This window comes from Salmo trutta, unplaced genomic scaffold (assembly GCF_901001165.1).
Source record: "Salmo trutta unplaced genomic scaffold, fSalTru1.1, whole genome shotgun sequence".
Classification (NCBI taxonomy): Eukaryota; Metazoa; Chordata; class Actinopteri; order Salmoniformes; family Salmonidae; genus Salmo; species Salmo trutta.
In genome coordinates, this window is record NW_021822911.1 from 9,782,671 (window position 1) to 9,806,285 (window position 23,615).

The following is a 23,615-nucleotide window of genomic DNA, read 5'->3' on the forward strand; positions in this document are numbered from 1 at the left end:
TGTGCTTCAAGTATCATCTTTGAAACATCATCAGGTGTATGAAGGACTGACTCCTTGCACCTCTTCTCGATGGTGGCAAAAGATCGATCACAAGGAAGAAAAGAATGACCAGAGACCATGAACTTCTGCTCAACTTGGGTAAAGTAACCCATAGAGACGAGCATCGACATCAGATTGAGCATCCGCCAGTTGTTATTCTGCCCACAGCATCTGTCACTGAAGATGATCAAATTGCGCGCCTTTGGTTTGGTGAGTGGTGTGAATTTTGTCTTCACCCACTTCAATATGCAGCTTGCTACCTCAATGGACCCTCGGTGTGCAATCCCCTCATGCCAAACACACATGTATGCAGGATCTTCTTTTCCAAGTTCCTGGATGCAAAGGTTCAAATTTGACAGCTGCCGCTGATAGTAGACATTGGAGTGGGTCAGATTAGGGGTGTACATCACCCCCTGTAGATCCACAGAAATGACATGGCAGTCAGCATTGGCTTTAGCCCACTCAGTGTCACTTTGAAGCTGTGTGTAGGCCTTTTCGGCTTTTCGATGGTGCAACTCACTTTCAACTGCAATCTTCCTCTTCTCCTCTTCAGATGTTGCTGCTGACATCTTAGTGAAGAATGCGTCACATTTGCCACAGGTGTCACTCCTGGGTTGGCCGAAATTGAGACTCTGCTGTTTGAAAATGTCCCTATAAACCCAGAATGTTGCAGATGATGTGGTATTCATCTCTTTGTAGAACATATACATTTATTGATAGTAAAACATATACTGTAGCACATTCAGGGTATTGCTTGATCAGGACCCCCATCTTTCACACACTCCCAACCTATACACAGAATGAGTTTGTATTGCACCATTGTGTAACACTGCACTTTTAGAGTTAACGTTAATGTACGTATCATTACTGTCAAAGTTAAACTATGCAAGTGTTCAATATAGCTGTTTTTTGTCCTGTTTCTAACCTGTTCTAAGCCGGAGAGAATCAACGCTTGTTGTTTCTCGTATGGGACAGTGTAGAAACTGTTGAACAGATGCAGCTTGCGCTCATCAGTCAAAAATATTGTTAATTAGCGCGTGGAAAGCTTGTGAAACCGGTTCACTATAGAAAAGGATGTCCAATAATGATTTTTCATGTATATCTCTTTTTTTTGAAAAATGTCACATATACGGTTCTTCGTCTGTAGGATTCAATTGTGTAGTTTAGAGTAATTATCGAGGTTAGCTAGCCAGCTATTTTCGTCCCCCGCGACGCCACTTTCCAAACCTAGCCAACTATTACCGACGAGCAGCATTGTAGAAACTAAATACATTACAAAGGAACGTCTTGATTAGTGTTATGTTAGCTAGCTACATAGTTGCCTTTGTATCATGATAAGGTGTAGTACTGAAACTATCGAGGTTACCTAGCCAGCTACACTTTCAAACAAAGTCAACAATTCTGCCCCTACTCGGATGGTATTGCGCCGTCGCAACCTTCGTTCTCTGTCTCCCGCTACTCTCTCCTCTTCCATCCTATCATCTCTTCCCTCTGCTCAAACCTTCTCCAACCTTCTCCAACCTATCTCCTGATTCTGCCTCCTCAACCCTCCTCTCCTCCCTTTCTGCATCCTTTGACTCTCTATGTCCCGTATCCTCCAGGCCGGCTCGGTCCTCCCCTCCTGCTCCGTGGCTCGACGACTCATTGCGAGCTCACAGAACAGGGCTCCGGGCAGCCGAGCGGAAATGGAGGAAAACTCGCCTCCCTGCGGACCTGGCATCCTTTCACTCCCTCCTCTCTACATTTTCTTCTTCTGTTTCTGCTGTTAAAGCCACTTTCTACCACTCTAAATTCCAAGCATCTGCCTCTAACCCTAGGAAGCTCTTTGCCACCTTCTCCTCCCTCCTGAATCCTCATCCCCCCCCCCTCTCTGCGGATGACTTCGTCAACCATTTTGAAAAGAAGGTCGACGACATCCGATCCTCATTTGTTAAGTCAAACGACACCGCTGGTCCTGCTCACACTGCCCTACCCTGTGCTTTGACCTCTTTCTCCCCTCTCTCTCCAGATGAAATCTCGCGTCTTGTGATGGCCGGCCGCCCAACAACCTGCCCGCTTGACCCTATCCCCTCCTCTCTTCTCCAGACCATTTCCGGAGACCTTCTCCCTTACCTCACCTCGCTCATCAACTCATCCTTGACCGCTGGCTACGTCCCTTCTATCTTCAAGAGGGCGAGAGTTGCACCCCTTCTGAAAACACCTACACTCGATCCCTCCAATGTCAACAACTACAGACCAGTATCCCTTCTTTCTTTTCTCTCCAAAACTCTTGAACGTGCCGTCCTTGGCCAGCTCTCTTGCTATCTCTCTCAGAATGACCTTCTTGATCCAAATCAGTCAGGTTTCAAGACTGGTCACTCAACTGAGACTGCTTTTCTCTGTGTTACGGAGGCTCTCCGCACTGCTAAAGCTAACTCTCTCTCCTCTGCTCGCATCCTTTTAGACCTATCTGCTGCCTTTGATACTGTGAACCACCAGATCCTCCTCTCCACCCTCTCCGAGTTGGGCATCTCCGGCGCGGCCCACGCTTGGATTGCGTCCTACCTGACAGGTCGCTCCTACCAGGTGGCGTGGCGAGAATCTTACCACTGGTGTCCCCAGGGCTCTGTTCTAGGCCCTCTCCTATTCTCGCTATACACCAAGTCACTTGGCTCTGTCATATCCTCACATGGTCTCTCATATCATTGCTATGCAGACGACACACAATTAATCTTCTCCTTTCCCCCTTCTGATAACCAGGTGGTGAATCGCATCTCTGCATGTCTGGCAGACATATCAGTGTGGATGACGGATCACCACCTCAAGCTGAACCTCGACAAGACGGAGCTGCTTTTCCTCCCAGGGAAGGACTGCCCGTTCCATGATCTCGCCATCACGGTTGACAACTCCATTGTGTCCTCCTCCCAGAGTGCTAAGAACCTTGGCGTGACCCTGGACAACACCCTGTCGTTCTCCACTAACATCAAGGCGGTGACCCGATCCTGTAGGTTCATGCTCTACAACATTCGCAGAGTACGACCCTGCCTCACACAGGAAGCGGCGCAGGTCCTAATCCAGGCACTTGTCATCTCCCGTCTGGATTACTGCATCTCGCTGTTGGCTGGGCTCCCTGCCTGTGCCATTAAACCCCTACAACTCATCCAGAACGCCGCAGCCCGTCTGGTGTTCAACCTTCCCAAGTTCTCTCACGTCACCCCGCTCCTTCGCTCTCTCCACTGGCTTCCAGTTGAAGCTCGCATCCGCTACAAGACCATGGTGCTTGCCTACGGAGCCGTGAGGGGAACGGCACCTCCGTACCTTCAGGCTCTGATCAGTCCCTACACCCAAACGAGGGCACTGCGCTCATCTACCGCTGGCCTGCTGGCCCCCCTACCTCTGAGGAAGCACAGTTCCCGCTCAGCCCAGTCAAAACTGTTCGCTGCTCTGGCACCCCTATGGTGGAACAAGCTCCCTCACGACGCCAGGACAGCGGAGTCAATCACCACCTTCCGGAGACACCTGAAACCCCACCTCTTTAAGGAATACCTAGGATAGGATAAAGTAATCCTTCTAACCCCCCCCCCCTAAAAGATTTAGATGCACTATTGTAAAGTGGTTGTTCCACTGGATATCATAAGGTGAATGCACCAATTTGTAAGTCGCTCTGGATAAGAGCGTCTGCTAAATGACTTAAATGTAGATGTAACCTACTGGCATGACCTAGAGAGATACAACCTACTGTAACCTACTGGCATGACCTAGAGAGTTACAACCTACTGTAGCTTACTGGCATGACCTAGAGAGATACAACCTACTGTAACCTACTGGCATGACCTAGAGAGATCCAACCTACTGTAGCCTACTGGCATGACCTAGAGAGATACAACCTACTGTAACCTACTGGCATGACCTAGAGAGATCCAACCTACTGTAGCCTACTGGCATGACCTAGATATATATATATATATACAAGCATTTCTAAACTTTTTTTCTCACTTTTATGGGGTATTGTGATGTGTTTATGAGGTATTGTCTGAAAATTGATAATTGAAAAAAATATATATATTTTATAATAACCAAATGTGTAAAAAGGGAAGGGGTCTGAATGCATGTATGTTCTATGGCAGATTTTTTTTTTTAAATAGTATTTTCTTTCTACCAATTGATTGGTTGAAATGTTATGACGTGTATTTGTTCATATAGACACACCCCATGTGTTTAATAATTCAACTCTATGTGCGGAACTTGAACTGAACTGATGCTTCAAGCGTTTGATTAAATAATTAACACACACAAATGACTTGAGGAAGCCAGAGGTCAATATAACCAGAAGAAAATAACCAATTCCCCACCTGCTGCTGGCCTTCGTTAATTCTGACGTTATGCTCCTGGAGTTTCAGGTAAAATAGGCAAACTTTTTCCATTTCCGTTTGAAGTGCCAATTTATCTTACCATTTCTACCGATCTGCGTGCCAGTTATGAACGAGTTACAACACCTGTTTGGCTCCGCCACTTCCTGGGTCGGTGAAGTGAGGTATTACATTTAAGGATTAAATCATTTAAGGATTAAATCATTTAAGGAATATATCCGTCACCTGTGGAATGCGGAGCTTCCAGCGAGGTGTGGATTTAATAGTATGTTGTACCTAGTTTCCCTCCTTCAGGGAACAGTAGTTATAGTCATAACGTGTGGATTTAATAGTATGTTGTACCTAGTTTCCCTCCTTCAGGGAACAGTAGTTATAGTCATAACGTTAACCTGTTTGGTATAGGGGGCAGTATTGAGAATTTTGGAAAAAATATGTTCCCATTTTTAACTGCCTCCTACACCAACTCAGAAGCTAGAATATGCATATTATTGTTCAGGTTTGGATAGAAAACACTCTGAATTTTCTAAAACTGTTTGAATGGTGTCTGTGAGTATAACAGAACTCCTATGGCAGGCAAAAACCTGACAAGGTTTCAAGCAGGAAGTACCCTGTCTGACAAGGAGTCGTGCGTCTTGCATCTTTTTATTGAAAAGTAAGGATCTTAGCTGTAACGTGACAATTCCCAGGGCTCCAATAGGCTCTCAGAGCCCGCGAAAACCCTGAAGGTTTACGAGGGAGCCTCAGGCTGAAACAGATTATCACCTTTTGTAAGTGGATGCTGAGAGGACCTTTGAATGATGCGCGTGCATGAGTAGCTCCCGAGGAGAAATTTTATTCGGCTGTTTAGGCTCATGCATACTCCCGGTCGGAATATTATCACTTCTCTACGACATAAATGGCATAAAAATTGGTTTTAAACAGCGGTTGACATGCTTCGAAGTACGGTAATGGAATATTTAGACATTTTTGACACTCCAATGCGCCATGCGCGGCACCGTGAAGAAGCATTCTGATAGTGTCTAGAACTCACGAACAAAACGTCGCTGTTGGAATATAACGATGGATTATTTGGGACCAAACCAACATTTGTTATTGAAGTAGAAGTCCTGGCAGTGTATTCTGATGAAGAACAAGCAAGGTAAGAACATTTTTCTTATAGGAAATTTGATTTTGGTGGAGGCTGACCTGTGTGGGTATCTAAATAGCTAGCCCTGTAATGCCGGGCTATGTACTTAGATTATTGCAAAATGTGCTTCATCCGAAAAGCTATTTTAAAATCGGACATATCGAGTGCATAGAGGGGTAATGTATCTATAATTCTTTAAATAATTGTTATGCTTTTTGTGAACGTTTATCGTGAGTAATTTAGCAAACTGTTAGTAAATTCCCCGGAAGTTTGCGGTGGTTATGCTTTTTCTGAACGTCACATGCTAATGTAAAAAGCTGGTTTTTGATATAAATATGAACTTGATTGAACAGACATGCATGTATTGTATAACACAATGTCCTAGGTGTGTCATCTGATGAAGATCATCAAAGGTTAGTGCTGCATTTAGCTGTGGTTTGGGTTTATGTGACATGATATGCTAGCTTGAAAAATGGGTGTCAGATTTTTTCTGGCTGGGCACTCTGCTGACATAATCTAATGTTTTGCTTTCGTTGTAAAGCCTTTTTGAAATCGGACAGTGGGGTTAGATTAACGAGATTCTTGTCTTTAAATAGCTGTGAAATAGTCATATGTTTGAGAAATTGAAGTTATAGTATTTCTAACGATTCAAAAATCGCGCCACTGGCATTTCAGTAGCTGTTACGTAGGTGGGACGAAATCGTCCCACATACCCCAGAGAGGTTAAGCTTGTCATATGATGAACTTTAACTTAAATACTGGATCTTGCTGTCGGACAGTTTTTTTGTATTCAGATCTCTGAAATGCTCTCTAACTACGTAACATTTAGTGTCTCCTTATGTTACGCTGGGAAAACAGTTTTCATGGGCACAGAAATCCTAAATCATTTCAGTTTACTAAATCCAATGGTTCTAACCGAGAGTCACCTTAACTTTATTGACAACTCCCAAATGGATACTGTCATTAACGCGGTTCTTCAATAATTACACATAATACTTAATACTGTAGCTGTTTAGTTACAGTCACATGTTCAACTATCATCAGCTGATCCAGGAAATCATTTTCTGCATGCAAGTCAAATGTAGTTCTTCATTCATTACTCTGGTAAAGACAGTTATGCCATGCTCCACGTTGGATCCAACATCCCAAACAAATCGATGTTTATAATGTGTTATTGTCTACTTGATTTACAGTAGGGTCTCGTTAGTCTGTTTGGAAACGGAGATACTTAGCTCATAATGTGTAGAGAAATGTTCCTTGATGGATAGGCTATTGTACAACACACAGCTATTTTCCTTTATTCAGGACATTTTTAGAATGACAACACATTACAGAGTAGCCTAGTGGGATTATTCACAAAATGATCTGGTTATGAAATGTCATGACAAAGACATTTTAGTTTCCTTGTTTCACCTGAAATATTAAATATATTAAATATATAGTCCTAGGTCTATGTTGTTGTTAGGTGAAGTTATGGGTCCTACAGTAGGTCTATGTTATTGTTAGGTGAGATTATAGACCATTTTGGCATACACTTAGTGGACAAAATCTCATTGTCAGGCTGATGTCAGGCTGATGGAAAACTAGCCAATGATCATTTTACTGGTTGAAGTCGTTTTTAAATATAAAGTAGTACATTTTCGACAATAACACAAACATTATATTAAATCAGGACATTCAAACGAGCCTTACAATTATAATCCAAAGTAGTGTCAATAGATAATAATAATCATAATCAACCTGGAAATGGAGGCTTTATTTGCTGTCAGCCTATGAGAACTCCCTCAGTTTTCCCCCACGGTGGTGAATTAGTGAATAGACACAGAGCTTAATGTGAGTTTCCTTGAGTAGCATCCTGATCTAGTGCTGTAATATTCAGAATACATTGTGAAAACTAATCTTTGCTCACCATTTTTAAAACATATATATATTTTTTTCACCCCAATTGGTACTTACAGTCTTGTCTCATCGCTGCAACTCCCATACGGACTCTGGAGAGGCGAAGGTCGAGAGACATGCGTCCTCCGAAACACAACCCAACCTAGCCGCGCTGCTTCTTGACACAATGCCCATCCAACCCGGAAGCCAGCAGCACCAATGTGTCGGAGGAAACACCGTACACCTGGCGACCTGGTCAGTGTGCACTGCGCCCGGCCCGCCACATGAGTCGCTAGTTCGCGATGAGACAAGGATATCCCTGCCGGCCAAACCCTCCCCTAACCCGGACGACGGTGGGCCAATTGTGCGTCGCCCCATGGGCCTCCCGGTCACGGCCGGCTGCAACAGAGCTTGGACTCGAACCCAGAATCTCTAATGGCACAGCTTAGGCCACTTGCTCACCATTTTTGCTCCAGGCAGATATACTACATCCATAACTAGCGGTTTCTGCATTAGCAGGGAGGTGTTTCTGCAATCAAATTGTGTGCGCATCGCCCTTGTCGCAATTTTAGCAAACACAGAAAGGTGCCTATATTTGAGAACAAAAGTCGCCTGGCACACTGCTTAGGAGTTCAACACCTTTTACTTATTTCTAGTTACTACTAATGTGAAAACAAGACTAAATATGACTATTGTTGCTCACTTGACTGTCTTAAGACAATTGTCAAGTAATTTTAACATTCATTACAGACGTCAGTTGTTGTACAGTATCATGGCTACGCTGTTGGCATCACCTTTTTCAGTGGATTTCTGCTGTTGTGAGCCTTTAACTATCTGTCTGACTTGTTCACACAGGAGAGAGACGTGACTATCATGGATCCTCTGGGGAGCCTCAACATCATGATGCTAACGAGTCAGAGAAGAGTCTGTCCAGATTCTATCACCTCAAGAAACACCAGCAGAGACCCACAGGGAAGAAATCTATCTGTTGCTCTGACTGTGGAAAACATTGCAAATCTTCATCAGAACTTAAAATACACCAGCGAACACACACAGGAGAGAAATCTCACCACTGTTTTGATTGTGGGAAGAGTTACTCAAGTTTAAAAGCACTAAAAGTACACCTGAGAATTCACACTGGAGAGAAACCGTACAGCTGTACTCAATGTGGGAAGAGTTTTACTCAGTCAAGCAACCTGTTATCACACCAGAGAACACACACAGGAGAGAAACCTTATAGCTGTGATCAATGTGGGAAGACTTATATTTCATCTTGCCATCTGAGTAGACACCAGCGAGTACACACAGGAGAGAAACCTTATAGCTGTAATCAATGTGGGAAGAGTTTTACTCGGCCAGACAGCCTGATAATACACCAGAGAACACACACAGGAGAGAAACCTTATAGCTGTGATCAATGTGGGAAGACTTATATTTCATCTTGCCATCTGAGTAGACACCAGCGAGTACACACAGGAGAGAAACCTTATAGCTGTGATCAATGTGGGAAGAGTTTTGCTGCATCTGGCTCTCTGACTCTACACCAGAAAACACACACAGGAGAGAAACAATATAGCTGTGATCAATGTGGGAAGAGTTTTGCTGCATCTGGCTCTCTGACTCTACACCAGAAAACACACACAGGAGAGAAATCTTTCCACTGTTCAGATTGTGGAAAAATATTCTCAACTTCACAGAATATGAAGAAGCACCAGAAAACACACACAGGAGAGAAACCTTATAGCTGTAACCAATGTGGGAATAGTTTTTCTACATCTAGCTATCTCACTAAACACCAGAGAACTCATACAGGAGAGAAACCATATAGCTGTACTCAATGTGGGAAGAGTTTTTCTATGTCTAGCTATCTCACTATACACCAGAGAACACACACAGGAGAGAAACCATATAGCTGTACTCAATGTGGGAAGAGTTTTTCTTTGTCTAGCTATCTCACTATACACCAGAGAACACACACAGGAGAGAAACAATATAGCTGTAGTCAATGTGGGACAAGATTTTCTTGGCTAACTAGCCTAGTATCACATCAGAGAGCACACACAGGAGAGAAACCTCATAGCTGTGCTCAATGTGGGAAGAGATACTCTGATAACAGATCTCTGATTAAACATCAGAAAATACATGAAGGAGTTGTTTCATGATATCAATGAAATAATGTCACAATGTAGAATGTTTTAACATTGTAGAAGGAGTATTTTAATGATGTCACAATGTAGAACCCTAAACGTTTGTCCCCTGTTCTATTGATTTCAACATGATATGGATATTAGCCTCAGGGGGGAAATCCAGGCTCTGAAATGGATGAGTACTATTTATGAGATTTAATAAAAAGTGACTAACAAAAAAAGAGCTGTGTTACACTTACCACGTTGGTGACGCACTTGAATCAAAATGCAACACTTCAAAATGTAGCTAGCTGCTTTCTACAAATTGTCCTCTAACCAGGGATGTACACATTATTCCCAGATTCCGTGTGCTTTTTGAGCTGTTCGTTTTATCAGGACGTGCAACCTCATCTCCCTCCTGTCACACAAATGATTTTAACATGATATCGATGAGTTATGACAAATAAGTGTTGTGTTCCTTTGTTTAGCGACCCCTAAATTTAAATGCATCACTCCAAAATGTAGCTGACTGTCATTTGCAGGTTGTCCTCTAGTCAGTGAGGTAAAATATATCTCCCATTTCCATGTGTTTTTTTAGTTGTGTTAGTTTCAACAGCACGTACAACCTGATTTCCCCCCTAATCGATATCAGTGATTTATTGCTACTTGTCAAAACAACAGCGTTTTTGGTGCTTGTACAGTTTTATAAGGTGCTTGTTTTAAATAATACAAGTAATATGATTATTGTGGCAGATGTTTGTGTTTCATTTTATGTTTTAGGTTTTCAATTTATCACAAACTGTTTCTGCATTTGGACTATTGATTTGGACACGTTAAAACTGTGACATTGGGGATATCTCGCCTAGCGAAATGTCGTTGAAAATAAGACTATGCCCGATGTACAATATAAGTTTGGTTTTAGTTGAAAAGAAAACAATTTAATTTCAACATACTTACAGCCTATACACATAGTCACAGTACAATAATCAATTATATTAACAACCCTACATCACTCCAGTATTTATTTACAACATTCAAGTACTAATTGTCTTTATTCCACTACTGAAGAAGCATGACTCAAACATTAAGCCTGACAAAAGATACATTTTATGCCTCACCATTAAGTGAATTTTTGCTAATACATATTAACAAACATTTGGTTTTTATATTTCATGTTTAATATTCATGTAAGATTTAGTAATCATAATTATTTATGCAACCAACTGACAATTTTTGGTACAATTATATTGACATTGCTGCCCAGCTATTAGAATATCAGGGTTTATTCTCAGATGTGATAACCCAAATGTACTAGAGCATGACATTGGGGACTGGCCCGATCCAACAACATGCCTATCTAGTGAACCCTGAAAAGAGAGAGAAGCTCCACAGTGAGGTGAAAAGTTACTACGGATATTAAGGAGCTAGTTCTAGAAGCTAGTGAGTTTTAGGAAGAGGAGAGATCTAGAATCTAGTGAGTTTTAGGAAGACGAGAGTTCTAGAAGCTAGTGAGTTTCAGGATTCTATAGAAAGAAAAAGGCGAAAAAAGAATAGATTGTATATTATTATTTAGAAATGCTGTTTTTAATTGTTGACAGCCAGTAGACGCCATGTTTATATTCTAGAAGGTGAAACATTGTAGTTGATTATAATGTGAAATGGAAGTTGTTTTCTGTTGGTGGTGAGCAAACTTGTCCAACAAAAATATAGGATATATTTGTTGTCTTAAAGGGGAAGGTGTTACAGGCTTTGGTTTTTCCATTTATGTTTTGAGGTTTGGATTTTAGCACGTCTAGCCCGTTAGCGCGTCTAGCCCGTTAGCACGTCTAGCCCGTTAGCACGTCTAGCTCGTTAGCACGTCTAGCTCGTTAGCTCGTTAGCACGTCTAGCCCGTTAGCACGTCTAGCCCGTTAGCACGTCTAGCTCGTTAGCACGTAGGACGCACTGATTGGTGTCACCTCGTTAGTCAGTATGTGTTACACCTGTGCTGGCTTGTCCATCTCGTTAGTGGGAAGGTGTTTCACCTGAGCTGGTCCAGGTTCTATTTAAGAGTGTCTGGCCCAGTGCTCCAGTTGTCTTGATAGATGTGGTGAGTCAACACCTTTAGTTGCTCCACCTTTTTGGTTTGCTTCCTGTCTTTAAGTTTGGTGTGGGTTTTTCTTTTGTTTTCCTCTTCTTGGGCAGATTTAGTGGGTCTCATGGTGGGTGTCTTTTATGTCCCAGTTGTTGTTTCTAGTCAACTTTCAGTGTCCCAAGCTTATATTTTGGGTTGGATATTGCATCCCATTAACATTTTAATCAATGGCATTTCCTTAGAATGCTCATTAGTCTTTCAGTTTAGTCTTCTGTTTTTTGTGTACTAAATATTTCTGTTTATTTTCAATGTTTTTTACATCTTTTTCCTGTGAAGCAATTTTGTTGCATCCATGTCTGAAATGTGCTGTATGAATAAAGCTTGATTTTATTTGAACATATAATGAACCCAATGACTGACCAATCAACAGACTCTTGGTCCCTCTTAGTATGAAAAACAGTATCAATCCCACTTTTCCAACCTGCTGAAGGCGTGGTGGAGTGGTAAACACCACCCCCGGCTCTACCAGGGGCTTGAGGTGGTCTCCCACAGCTCTGCTTATGTCATGTTCTGTGGCCTTGCTGTTCCATTTCTTGACTGCCCCTGCAACACAGAAACACATTTAGTCATATTATATAAAACACTCAAAGTAATGGATATGGAGCATCTATGGCCTCAGTTACACCTGGCACCTAAATGTGACTTCTGTCATCTGATGACTCCAAACTGCATTAGGTTCAGATCTACCAGGATGGGCCTTTGACATAGTCTGGATGCAGTCAGGCCACCGAATAAGCAATGTAAAGAGATGGGGGGGAAAAGTACATTTGACACAAATTACCTTCATAATAACAAAGAACAAATGTGTGCCTGAGGGGAAATTAACTTTCATACAGCCAAAAGCGGTGAGAAATTACACCAATAACAGTGGACAATTTGCACTAATGTAAATAAACATAGATGATGGAATATATTCCCTTTTGCTGACGTGATGAACCGCTTAGGGGACATAAATATTTACCATCTAAACCATGTGTGACCTCTCACCTCTCTGGCTGTAGAAGTGTTCTTCCTAACCAGTCCCTCAACAGCTCTCTGACTGAGTTCCACCCTCACTGGGTCTTCAGAGGAGAGGAAGGCTGAGGAGGGATGGAAGGATGAATGGATCAGTCAGTTAATAAAGTGTAGAGCTGCTGTCTATGCTGTCTGACAAAATCACTATTTTAGTAGTTCATTAAAGTAAATAAATTATGACTGCTGAATACCAACTATCAATCACTTAGATCATGTATTTCTAGGTAGAGATACATCCTTGGGATGTCCCTAGCCCGTTGAAGTTGACTTTTAAAATGGTTAAGGTCAGGGTTTAAGGTTAGGGGTTAGGGTAGGGATGTCCCAAGGATTCCCGATAGCATTGACCATTGTGCATTCTTCTGTCTCTTTTACATAGCAGGTGATGGGTTCTGAACTTGAAAATATGAAATATCCTTATTCATGTCACTGTTTTAGAGAAGGGTATGTAGAACGTTTACATTCTGTCAGAATGTGTTATTGTTAGAAGTCAGGGATTCTATGGAAGGAGAAGGGCCACAGTCTGGAACAAGTCAACAGGACAGCCGTGAGGTGGGGAGGAGAAGGGCCACATTCTGGAAAAAGTCAACAGGACAGCTGTGAGGTGGGGAGGAGAAGGGCCACAGTCTGGAACAAGTCAACAGGACAGCCATGAGGTGGGGAGGAGAAGGGCCACAGTCTGGAACAAGTCAACAGGACAGCTGTGAGGTGGGGAGGAGAAGGGCCACAGTCTGACTGCAGCTGACTGCCCAGTTCAACGTCAGTTCACCGTCTCACCTCATACTGTATTGGAGCAGCAGCAGCTGACTGTCCAGTTCAACATCAGTTCACCGTCTCACCTCATACTGTATTAGAGCAGCAGCAGCTGACTGTCCAGTTCAACATCAGTTCACCGTCTCACCTCATACTGTATTAGAGCAGCAGCAGCTGACTGTCCAGTTCAACATCAGTTCACCGTCTCACCTCATACTGTATTAGAGCAGCAGCAGCTGACTGTCCAGTTCAACATCAGTTCACTGTCTCACCTCATACTGTATTGGAGCAGCAGCAGCTGACTGCCCAGTTCAACGTCAGTTCACCGTCTCACCTCATAATGTATTGGAGCAGCAGCAGCTGACTGCCCAGTTCAACGTCAGTTCACCGTCTCACCTCATACTGTATTGGAGCAGCAGCAGCTGACTGCCCGGTTCAACGTCAGTTCACCGTCTCACCTCATACTGTATTGGAGCAGCAGCAGCTGACTGCCCGGTTCAACATCAGTTCACCGTCTCACCTCATACTGTATTGGAGCAGCAGCAGCTGACTGCCCAGTTCAACATCAGTTCACCGTCTCACCTCATACTGTATTGGAGCAGCAGCAGCTGACTGCCCAGTTCAACATCAGTTCACCGTCTCACCTCATACTGTATTGGAGCAGCAGCAGCTGACTGCCCAGTTCAACATCAGTTCACCGTCTCACCTCATACTGTATTGGAGCAGCAGCAGCTGACTGCCCGGTTCAACATCAGTTCACCGTCTCACCTCATAATGTATTGGAGCAGCAGCAGCTGACTGCCCGGTTCAACATCAGTTCACCGTCTCACCTCATACTGTATTGGAGCAGCAGCAGCTGACTGCCCGGTTCAACATCAGTTCACCGTCTCACCTCATACTGTATTGGAGCAGCAGCAGCTGACTTGATCGTTGATGCTAATCATCATGTTTGAATCTGAGAGTAAATAGAGCCGACTACACTCTAAAAATGAAGGGTTCATCTGGAGTTGTTCTCAGATCCCCTAAGAACCGTAGGGTTCTTGGTCAATGAAAAACAGCCCCAAAAGGTTCTTCAAAGAACTTGTTAGAAGGTGGGTTCATCGAGGAACCTCCGTTGTTGCTGGACTTCTTCCGGGAACTTCGCAATTACAACTGAAAACGATGGTGACAAGTTTGGATGCGACAACAGTTAAAAAGGTTAAGTTGGTTTGATGTTTGGCTCTGAATATGTCTCGAAATCATTTATTATAATAATATAACATACTAATAATGAATAACTAAGACAATGATGGTTTTCTGTGAATATCTTCCATAACGTTACTATAGTTAATGAACGTAAATATTAGAAAGCCGGGTTTGACCGTCGGCGTTGTATGAGCTACAGTACAGTACCGTTAGCTAGCTAGCTAACGTTATGTCCTAACTAGGCACAACTAGGTTTGGATTATTTCCTCAACTATATTCTTTCCCATATATTGTATATCGTTTCCATAAAGCCAACAACAGCTCTTATTCCTTCCCTTTCTCTAATGTATTTTGTAATGAAATTAGCAAGTGTAGTAAGATTAAAATGTCAGAAAAACACTTATATTGTTAAGTTACTGTGTTCTGGGGATCAGAGAAGTTGGGGTGAAGTTACCAGGGCCGGTCATAAAGATGGAAAACTTCCTAACATAACTAAGTGGATACGATATACACACTAAAGCTGAAACATCTGTATTTAGCATCAAGTCTACAATATTGTTAGTTGACCTATGATTCATTTTTAATGTTGTTTTTATTGTACATCATTATTTATAAATGTCATGAAAATCACTATACAAAGTAAATGTATTATTTATTATGGTCTGACATGTCTGCAGAAATGTTGCAATTTTGTAATGTGTTTTGTTTGTTAAATTGTTTTGTAAATATTAATTCACATTTGTGGTGCCACTAAATAAACAATGAATTATTTAAATCAATATTGTTATTATTATTAAAATGTTTTTATAATGGAGGGAGGGTGGACAGGGAGTTAAAAAATGAACCCCAAAAGGTTATTTGAGGAACCATGATAAGGGTTTCTTCAAATAACTTTTAGGGGTTCCCCCACAGTTTCAATTTGAAGAACCCCTACAGGATATTCCAGGAACCTTTACTTTTTAGAGTGTATATTGATAAAAGTCACCTTGTCCGAGAGACATTTACATAGTTATACACAGCCCAATTTGGGATAACTATTTATGGGTGAAATAGCGGCCACAACAGACAGACCTGATATCGACCATAATTCAACGTCCTTGGACGTCACGTGCTGACTGGGTATGACCAAAGTTATTCTATTTATCTACACTTTGTAGTACATTTTTACACCATAATAAATGTTTCTGATGCCGCATCGCCCGTTTTCAAAGGTAGTCGTGTTTTTTAGGGGCAGTCGCTTTTGAGCTTTTTGTCTGAAAGTATTTCCTCAACTCCGATACCAACTCCAGTCAGTAGATGGCGATGTGCGTCAGGGACGGAAGACTGATACAATAGCAACTCCTCTCATATTGGGAAGACACCCCCCTGAATTTTCAGGCCTTAAGGGCAGTTTTATTTGATATGTAGTACCCGGATGGAGAAAGTCCAATAAGCGTTTTATAGTTACATCGTTAGGGTAACTTAACCTAAAGTGGACACACTCCCATCAGTTTCTGAGACAACTGCTCAGACTTTGTAGACAGTTTAATAATGCTTAAACCTCATCTTTATCAAATGATCCATTAAAGATACCAACTCAAAACCTACTTTCGTCTACATATGGGTTGTTTAAATTGTATCTAATTATATTCCCAGTATTACTTCATCAAATCTCTAGTAATCATTATACACACATACAATTCATCATATTTTCATATATTCACAGAATCCATAGAAAGCGTAAGAAATTCTCAGGTAGTCACGACAACCATTCCATTTGCTTTTTCAAGGACTCTCCATAGCTACGAAGCAGCTCTCCAAACATCCTCCCAGCAGAACAAAAAATAAACGTTTGTTTCCCGGACAATGACCATGGGATCCTCAACGGTTCTCTAACCTCCCAGAGACCACGGCAAAATCAAGCCTCCCAGGAACTATAGACCTTCCGCTGCTTTCTAAAATATCATCCCACTTATTATCCACATTTCAATCATCTGATTAAGCAAATTTCTATGTTACTATCCAGACGACACATTAAGACTCCTTTCCATTCACACAACTCTCATATCACAGTCATAACTCTCATATCACAGTCACACAACTCTCATATCACAGTCACACAACTCTCATATCACAGTCACACAACTCTCATATCACAGTCACACAACTCTCATATCACAGTCACACAACTCTCATATCACAGTCACACAACTCTCATATCACAGTCACAACTCTCATATCACAGTCACACAACTCTCATATCACAGTCACACAACTCTCATACCACAGTCACACAACTCTCATATCACAGTCACACAACTCTCATATCACAGTCACAACTCTCATATCACAGTCACACAACTCTCATATCACAGTCACAACTCTCATATCACAGTCACAACTCTCATATCACAGTCACACAACTCTCATATCACAGTCACACAACTCTCATACCACAGTCACACAACTCTCATATCACAGTCACACAACTCTCATATCACAGTCACACAACTCTCATACCACAGTCACACAACTCTCATACCACAGTCACAGCTCTCATATCACAGTCACACAACTCTCATATCACAGTCACACAACTCTCATACCACAGTCACACAACTCTCATTCCACAATCACACAACTCTCATATCACAGTCACACAACTCTCATATCACAGTCACAACTCTCATATCAGTCAGACAACTCTCATATCACAGTCACAACTCTCATATCACAGTCACACAACTCTCATATCACAGTCACACAACTCTCATATCACAGTCACACAACTCTCATATCACAGTCACACAACTCTCATATCACAGTCACACAACTCTCATATCACAGTCACACAACTCTCATATCAGTCACACAACTCTCATATCACAGTCACACAATGCTGTTCTCAAACATACCTAATCAATTGGTTGTTTTTCAACAATATTTTAACCTGCAGGAATATTTTCACATTTCTATCTCATGGTTAGTTCCTAGGATAATGTAACTCATACATTTACATCTTTCAATACTTCTAAAATGGGGTCCAGGTTTAAAACAATTACAGGTTTAAAACAATTACAGGTGCACCTTACTATCTTACACTATATCATAAATGATCTTAACTAGTAAACACAGATTCTAGTTTTCATCCAGTTCACACAGATAGCTGATTGGGCCCTGTTTACACCTCCACACAGGAATAGACACCCAGATTCTCCTGACTGGGCCCTGTTTACACCTCCACACAGGAATACACACTCAGAGCCTCCTGACTGGGCCCTGTTTACACCTCCACACAGGAATACACACTCAGAGCCTACTGACTGGGCCCTGTTTACACCTCCACACAGGAATAGACACCCAGATTCTACTGACTGGGCCCTGTTTACACCTCCACACAGGAAAACACACTCAGAGCCTACGAGGATTTTCTAAAATCTCCACTTTGCGTGTTTCGCTCACCTCATTCTTTTTTAAAAATTAGGTTTGAGTTGTGGTATCGACTCAGATCAAAGGTGGGTTCATCTGCTCCGTTCCCGAAGTCTCCCTGAGATCCCAAGTTAGAGGGATCTCTCGTGCACCATTTACCCAGGTCACCAGGAGTCAGGTCATTGACCCAGGTCATCAGGAGCCAGGTCATTTACCCAGGTCATCAGGAGCCAGGTCATTTACCCAGGTCGTCAGGAGCCAGATCATTTACCCAGGTCGTCAGGAGTAAGGTCATTTACCCAGGTCGTCAGGAGTCAGGTCATTTACCCAGGTCGTCAGGAGTCAGGTCATTTACCCAGGTCGTCAGGAGTCAGGTCATTTACCCAGGTCATCAGGAGTCAGGCCATTTACCCAGGTCGTCAGGAGTCAGGTCATTTACCCAGGTCATCAGGAGTCAGGTCATTTACCCAGGTCGTCAGGAGTCAGGTCATTTACCCAGGTCGTCAGGAGTCAGGTCATTTACCCAGGTCATCAGGAGTCAGGCCATTTACCCAGGTCGTCAGGAGTCAGGTCATTTACCCAGGTCATCAGGAGCCAGGTCATTTACCCAGGTCGTCAGGAGCCAGGTCATTTACCCAGGTCATCAGGTCATTTACCCAGGTCGTCAGGAGCCAGGTCATTTACCCAGGTCGTCAGGAGCCAGGTCATTTACCCAGGTCATCAGGTCATTTACCCAGGTCGTCAGGTCATTTACCCAGGTCGTCAGGAGCCAGGTCATTTACCCAGGTCGTCAGGAGTCAGGTCATTTACCCAGGTCATCAGGAGCCAGGTCATTTACCAGGTCATCAGGGCCAAGTGAAGATTCACATCCCCATCGCCAAATGTGGTGGTTAATTTCTTTAATATCAATTGAGGAGACAAATTTATCACACAAGTCAGAGTTATTCTAAAACGAAATCTTTATTCACTTATTAATACGGGAGCAGGTCAATACAACACACATATAAAGTGAATCAATTGAGTGTTCTACGATAATGATGGCTGGTCGACGAATCACCCCCAGATGATTCGTTGAGAGATGAATCACCCCCAGATGATTCGTTGAGAGATGAATCACCCCCAGATGATTCGTTGAGAGCCACGATACAAAAGTACCAAGGTCTTTTACAGCCAAGATACACCCCTTTCAACCTACATGACCAACAACAGATGTATAGAACGGGTCACAAGGTTAAGATTTGTATGAAAGATACTTATAATTCTCAGCAGACAGTATCTGCTGTAAAAACAGTACTCTTTGTGTAGAGACCAGGGTCTGGCCCTGGGGTCATCTCTCCCTGGTACCATATAGAACAGAAACATTAACTCATGCTCTGGAATGTTGTCTCTTTAGGTTTTATCACCCAAAAGACATTGTAAATCTCCTGTCAGTGTTTTCTCCAAGAGGCCCATCCTCAGTAGAACACACAGACACAATAGTTCTAAGAACCCTCTATTCTGTTGCATAAAACAACCATTTGATGCAATACAAGTATAATATCATAATCTTGCAATTTTGCTCTCACAATGTCCACTGAAAGTTGACTAGTAACAACAACTGGGACCTAAAAGACACCCACCATGAGACCCACTAAATCTGCCCAAGAAGAGGAAAACTAAAGAAAAACCCACACCAAACTTAAAGACAGGAAGCAAACCAAAAAGGTGGAGCAACTAAAGGTGTTGACTCTCCACATGTATCAAGACAACTGGAGCACTGGGCCAGACACTCTTAAATAGAACCTGGACCAGCTCAGGTGAAACACCTTCCCACTAACGAGATGGACAAGCCAGCACAGGTGTAACACATACTGACTAACGAGGTGACACCAATCAGTGCGTCCTACGCGCTAACGAGCTAGACGCGCTAACGAGCTAGACGCGCTAACGAGCTAGACGCGCTAACGAGCTAGACGCGCTAACGAGCTAGACGCGCTAACGAGCTATACGCGCTAACGAGCTAGACGCGCTAACGAGCTAGACGCGCTAACGAGCTAGACGCGCTAACGAGCTAGACGCGCTAACGTCCAACCTCAAAACATAAATGGAAAAACCAAAGCCTGTAACACCTTCCCCTTCAAGACAACACATATATCCTATATTTTTGTTGGATACGTTTGCTCACCACCAACAGAAAACAACTTCCATTTCACATGATAATCAACTACAATGCTTCACCATCACCAATATAAACATGGTGTCTACTGGCTGTCAACAATTAAAAACAAGAAAAAACACGTATTTCTAAATAATATACAATATATCTTTTCTCCTTTTTCTTTCCATAGAATCCTAAAACTCACTAAATTCTAGAACTCTCCTCTTCCTAAAACTCACTAGCTTCTAGAACTCTCGTCCCCTTGGAACGAGCCCAAACAAAACTCATCTCCAATACAGAAAAATGTGCAGTCAAAATAAACTGTGATCCATGGCAACGCACTGGCTAAACGCAAAACACAAAACTGTTTGACTGCCCACCCTTGAGACAATCAGAAACCAAGTTGTCCTCACCATGAACCCTGATATTCTAAAAGCAGGGCAACAATGTCAATATAATTGTACCAAAAAATTGTCAGTTGGTTGCATAAATAATTATCATTACTAAATGTTACATGAAATGTAAATATGAAATATTTGATTGCATAGTCTTATTTTCAACATCTTTTCAATGACATTTTGCTAGGTGAGATAGCCCCAATGTCAAAACACAGTTTTAACATGTCCAAATCTAAACATAAAATGTGCTATATACACAAACATCTGCCACAATAATCGTATTACTTGTATTTTTTAAAACAGGCTCCTTATAAACTGCACAAGCACCAAAAACGCTGTTGTTTTGACAAGTAGCAATAAATCACTGATATCGATTAGGGGAAATCAGGTTGTACGTGCTGTTGAAACTAACACAACTAAAAAAACACATGGAAATGGGAGATATATTTCACCTCACTGATTAGAGGACAACCTGCAGAAGACAGTCAGCTACATTTTGGAGTGATGCATTTAAATGTAGGGGTCGCTGAACAAAGGAACACAACACTTATGTCATAACTCATCGATATCATGCTAAAATCATTTGTGCCGAGAGGAGGGAGATGAGGTTGCACGTCCTGTTAAAACTAACAGCTCAAAAATCACATGGAATCTGGGAATAATGTGTACATCACTGGTTAGAGGACCATTTGTAGAAAACAGCTAGCTACATTTTGAAGTGTTGCATTTTGATTCCAGTGCGTAACCAACATGGTAAGTGTAACACAATTCTTTTTTTGTTAGTCACTTTTTGTTAAATCACATAAATAGTAACTCTTCCATTTCAGAGCCTGGATTTTCCCCCTGAGGCTAATATCCATATCATGTTGAAATCAATAGAACAGGGGGCAAACGTTTAGAGTTCTACATTGTGACATCATTAAAATACTCCTACTACAATGTTAAAACATTCTACATTGTGAAATTATTAAAACAATTCCTTCATTTATGTATTTTCTGATGTTTGATCAGAGATCTTTTAACAGAGTATCTCTTGTCACATTGATGACAGCTATGAGATTTCTCTAATGTGTGTGTTCTCTGGTGTGCTATCAGGCCACTTGACTGAGTAAAACTCTTCCCACATTGAGTACAGCTATAAGGCTTCTCTCCTGTGTGTGTTCTCTGGTGTGATTTTAAATCACTTGATCTAACAAAACTCTTTCCGCAGTCAGAGCAGTGGTAAGGTTTCTCTCCTGTGTGTGTTCTCAGGTGTACTTTCAGGCAGCTTGCCTGAGTAAAACTCTTCCCACATTGAGTACAGCTATAAGGTTTCTCTCCTGTGTGTATTCTCTGGTGCACGATTAGGGAGCTTGACTGAATAAAACGCTTCCCACATTGAGTACAGCTATATGGTGTTTTCTCTCCTGTGTGTGTTCTCTGGTGTGATTTTAAATTACTTAAGCTAATAAAACTCTTTCTGCAGTCAGCGCAATGGTAAGTTTTCTCTCCTGTGTGTGTTCTCAGGTGTACAACTACACGGTTTCTCTCCTGTGTGTGTCCGCTTGTGTAATATCAGTCCATTTGGCTGAGTAAAACTCTTCCCACATTGATTACAGCTATATGGTTTCTCTCCTGTGTGTATTCTCTGGTGCATAACCAAGGAGCTTGACCGAGTAAAACTCTTTCCACATTGAGTACAGCTACATGGTTTATCTCCTGTGTGTGTTCTCTTGTGTACCTTCAGAGAGCTAGATGTTGTAAAACTCTTCCCACATTGAGTACAGCTAAATGGTTTCTCTCCTGTGTGTGTTCTCTGGTGTACTGTCAGAGAGCTAGATGTAACATAACTCCTCCCACATTGATCACAGCTATAAGATTTATCTCCTGTGTGTGTTCTCTTGTGTAAAGTCAGATAGCTAGATGTAACATAACTCTTCCCACATTGATCACAGCTATAAGGTTTCTCTGTTGTGTGTGTTTTCTGATGTTTAGTCAGATTGGAAGATGTAGTAAAACTCTTCCCACATTGAGTACAGCTATAAGATTTCTCTCCTGTGTGAATTAGCAGGTGTGTTTTCAATGAATATGATCTAGAGAAACTCATTCCACAATGAGAGCAGTGGTACGGCTTTTCTCCTGTGTGGATTCTCCGGTGTATTTCAAGTTCTGATTTAGATTTGCAGTTCTTCTCACAGTCAGAGCAGCAGTAAGGATTATTCAATGTGGGTCTCTGCTGGTGTTTCTTGAGGTGTTCTGATCTGGAGAGACTCTTCTCTGCCCTGTCAGCATCATGATCTTGTTGAGACTCCCCAGAGGACCCAGGATAGTCACATCTCTCTCCTGTGTGAACGACAAAATTAAACAGATGGTTAAAGTCCCACAACAGCAGAAATCCACTCTTTATTTGAGGTCAAAGGTGATGCCCAGAGTGTACCCATGAAGTTGTACAACAATTGACGTCTGTTAAATTATTTGACAATTGTCTTAATACAGTCAAGTGAGCAACAATAGTCATATTTTGTCTTGTTTTCACATTAGTAGTAACATTACATTTTTTTTTTTTACATTTTAGTCATTTAGCAGACGCTCTTATCCAGAGCGACTTACAGTTGTGAATGCATACATTTCATGCCTTCCCCCCCCCCCCCCTGTGGGAATCGAACCCACAACCCTGGCGTTGCACACACCATGCTCTACCAACTGAGCCACATGGAAGGCCATCAATAACTACTGGAAGATCCTAACAGTAACACACACGTACTGTAGGACCGATAACTTCACCTAACAACATAGACCTACTGTAGGACCCATAACTTCACCTAACAATAACATAGACCTACTGTAGGACCCATAACTTCACCTAACAACAGCATAGACGTACTGTAGGACCCATAACTTCACCTAACAATAACATAGACCTACTGTAGGACCCATAACTTCACCTAACAACAACATAGACCTACTGTAGGACCCATAACTTCACCTAACAACATATACCTACTGTAGGACCCATAACTTCACCTAACAAGAACATAGACCTACTGTAGGACCCATAACTTCACCTAACAACAACATAGACCTAATAACAG

The 23,615-nt window shown here is 42.1% G+C and overlaps 1 protein-coding gene and 1 pseudogene across 1 annotated transcript in view; one reads left to right on the forward strand and one right to left on the reverse strand.

The window, feature by feature from the left end:
• LOC115186454 (zinc finger protein 271-like) overlaps positions 1-9,524 on the forward strand; it is a gene marked incomplete at its 3' end in the record, with an annotated part of 264,983 nt that extends 255,459 nt beyond the window's left edge. Inside the window, exon 3 of the mRNA XM_029746079.1 lies at positions 8,431-9,524. Within this exon, the coding sequence (XP_029601939.1) occupies positions 8,431-9,524 (1,094 nt within the window). The remainder of the gene's footprint in view (positions 1-8,430) is intronic.
• A 3,622-nt stretch (positions 9,525-13,146) lies between these two features.
• The window catches only part of LOC115186455 (zinc finger protein 2 homolog), a 57,037-nt pseudogene continuing 46,568 nt past the window's right edge, over positions 13,147-23,615 (reverse strand).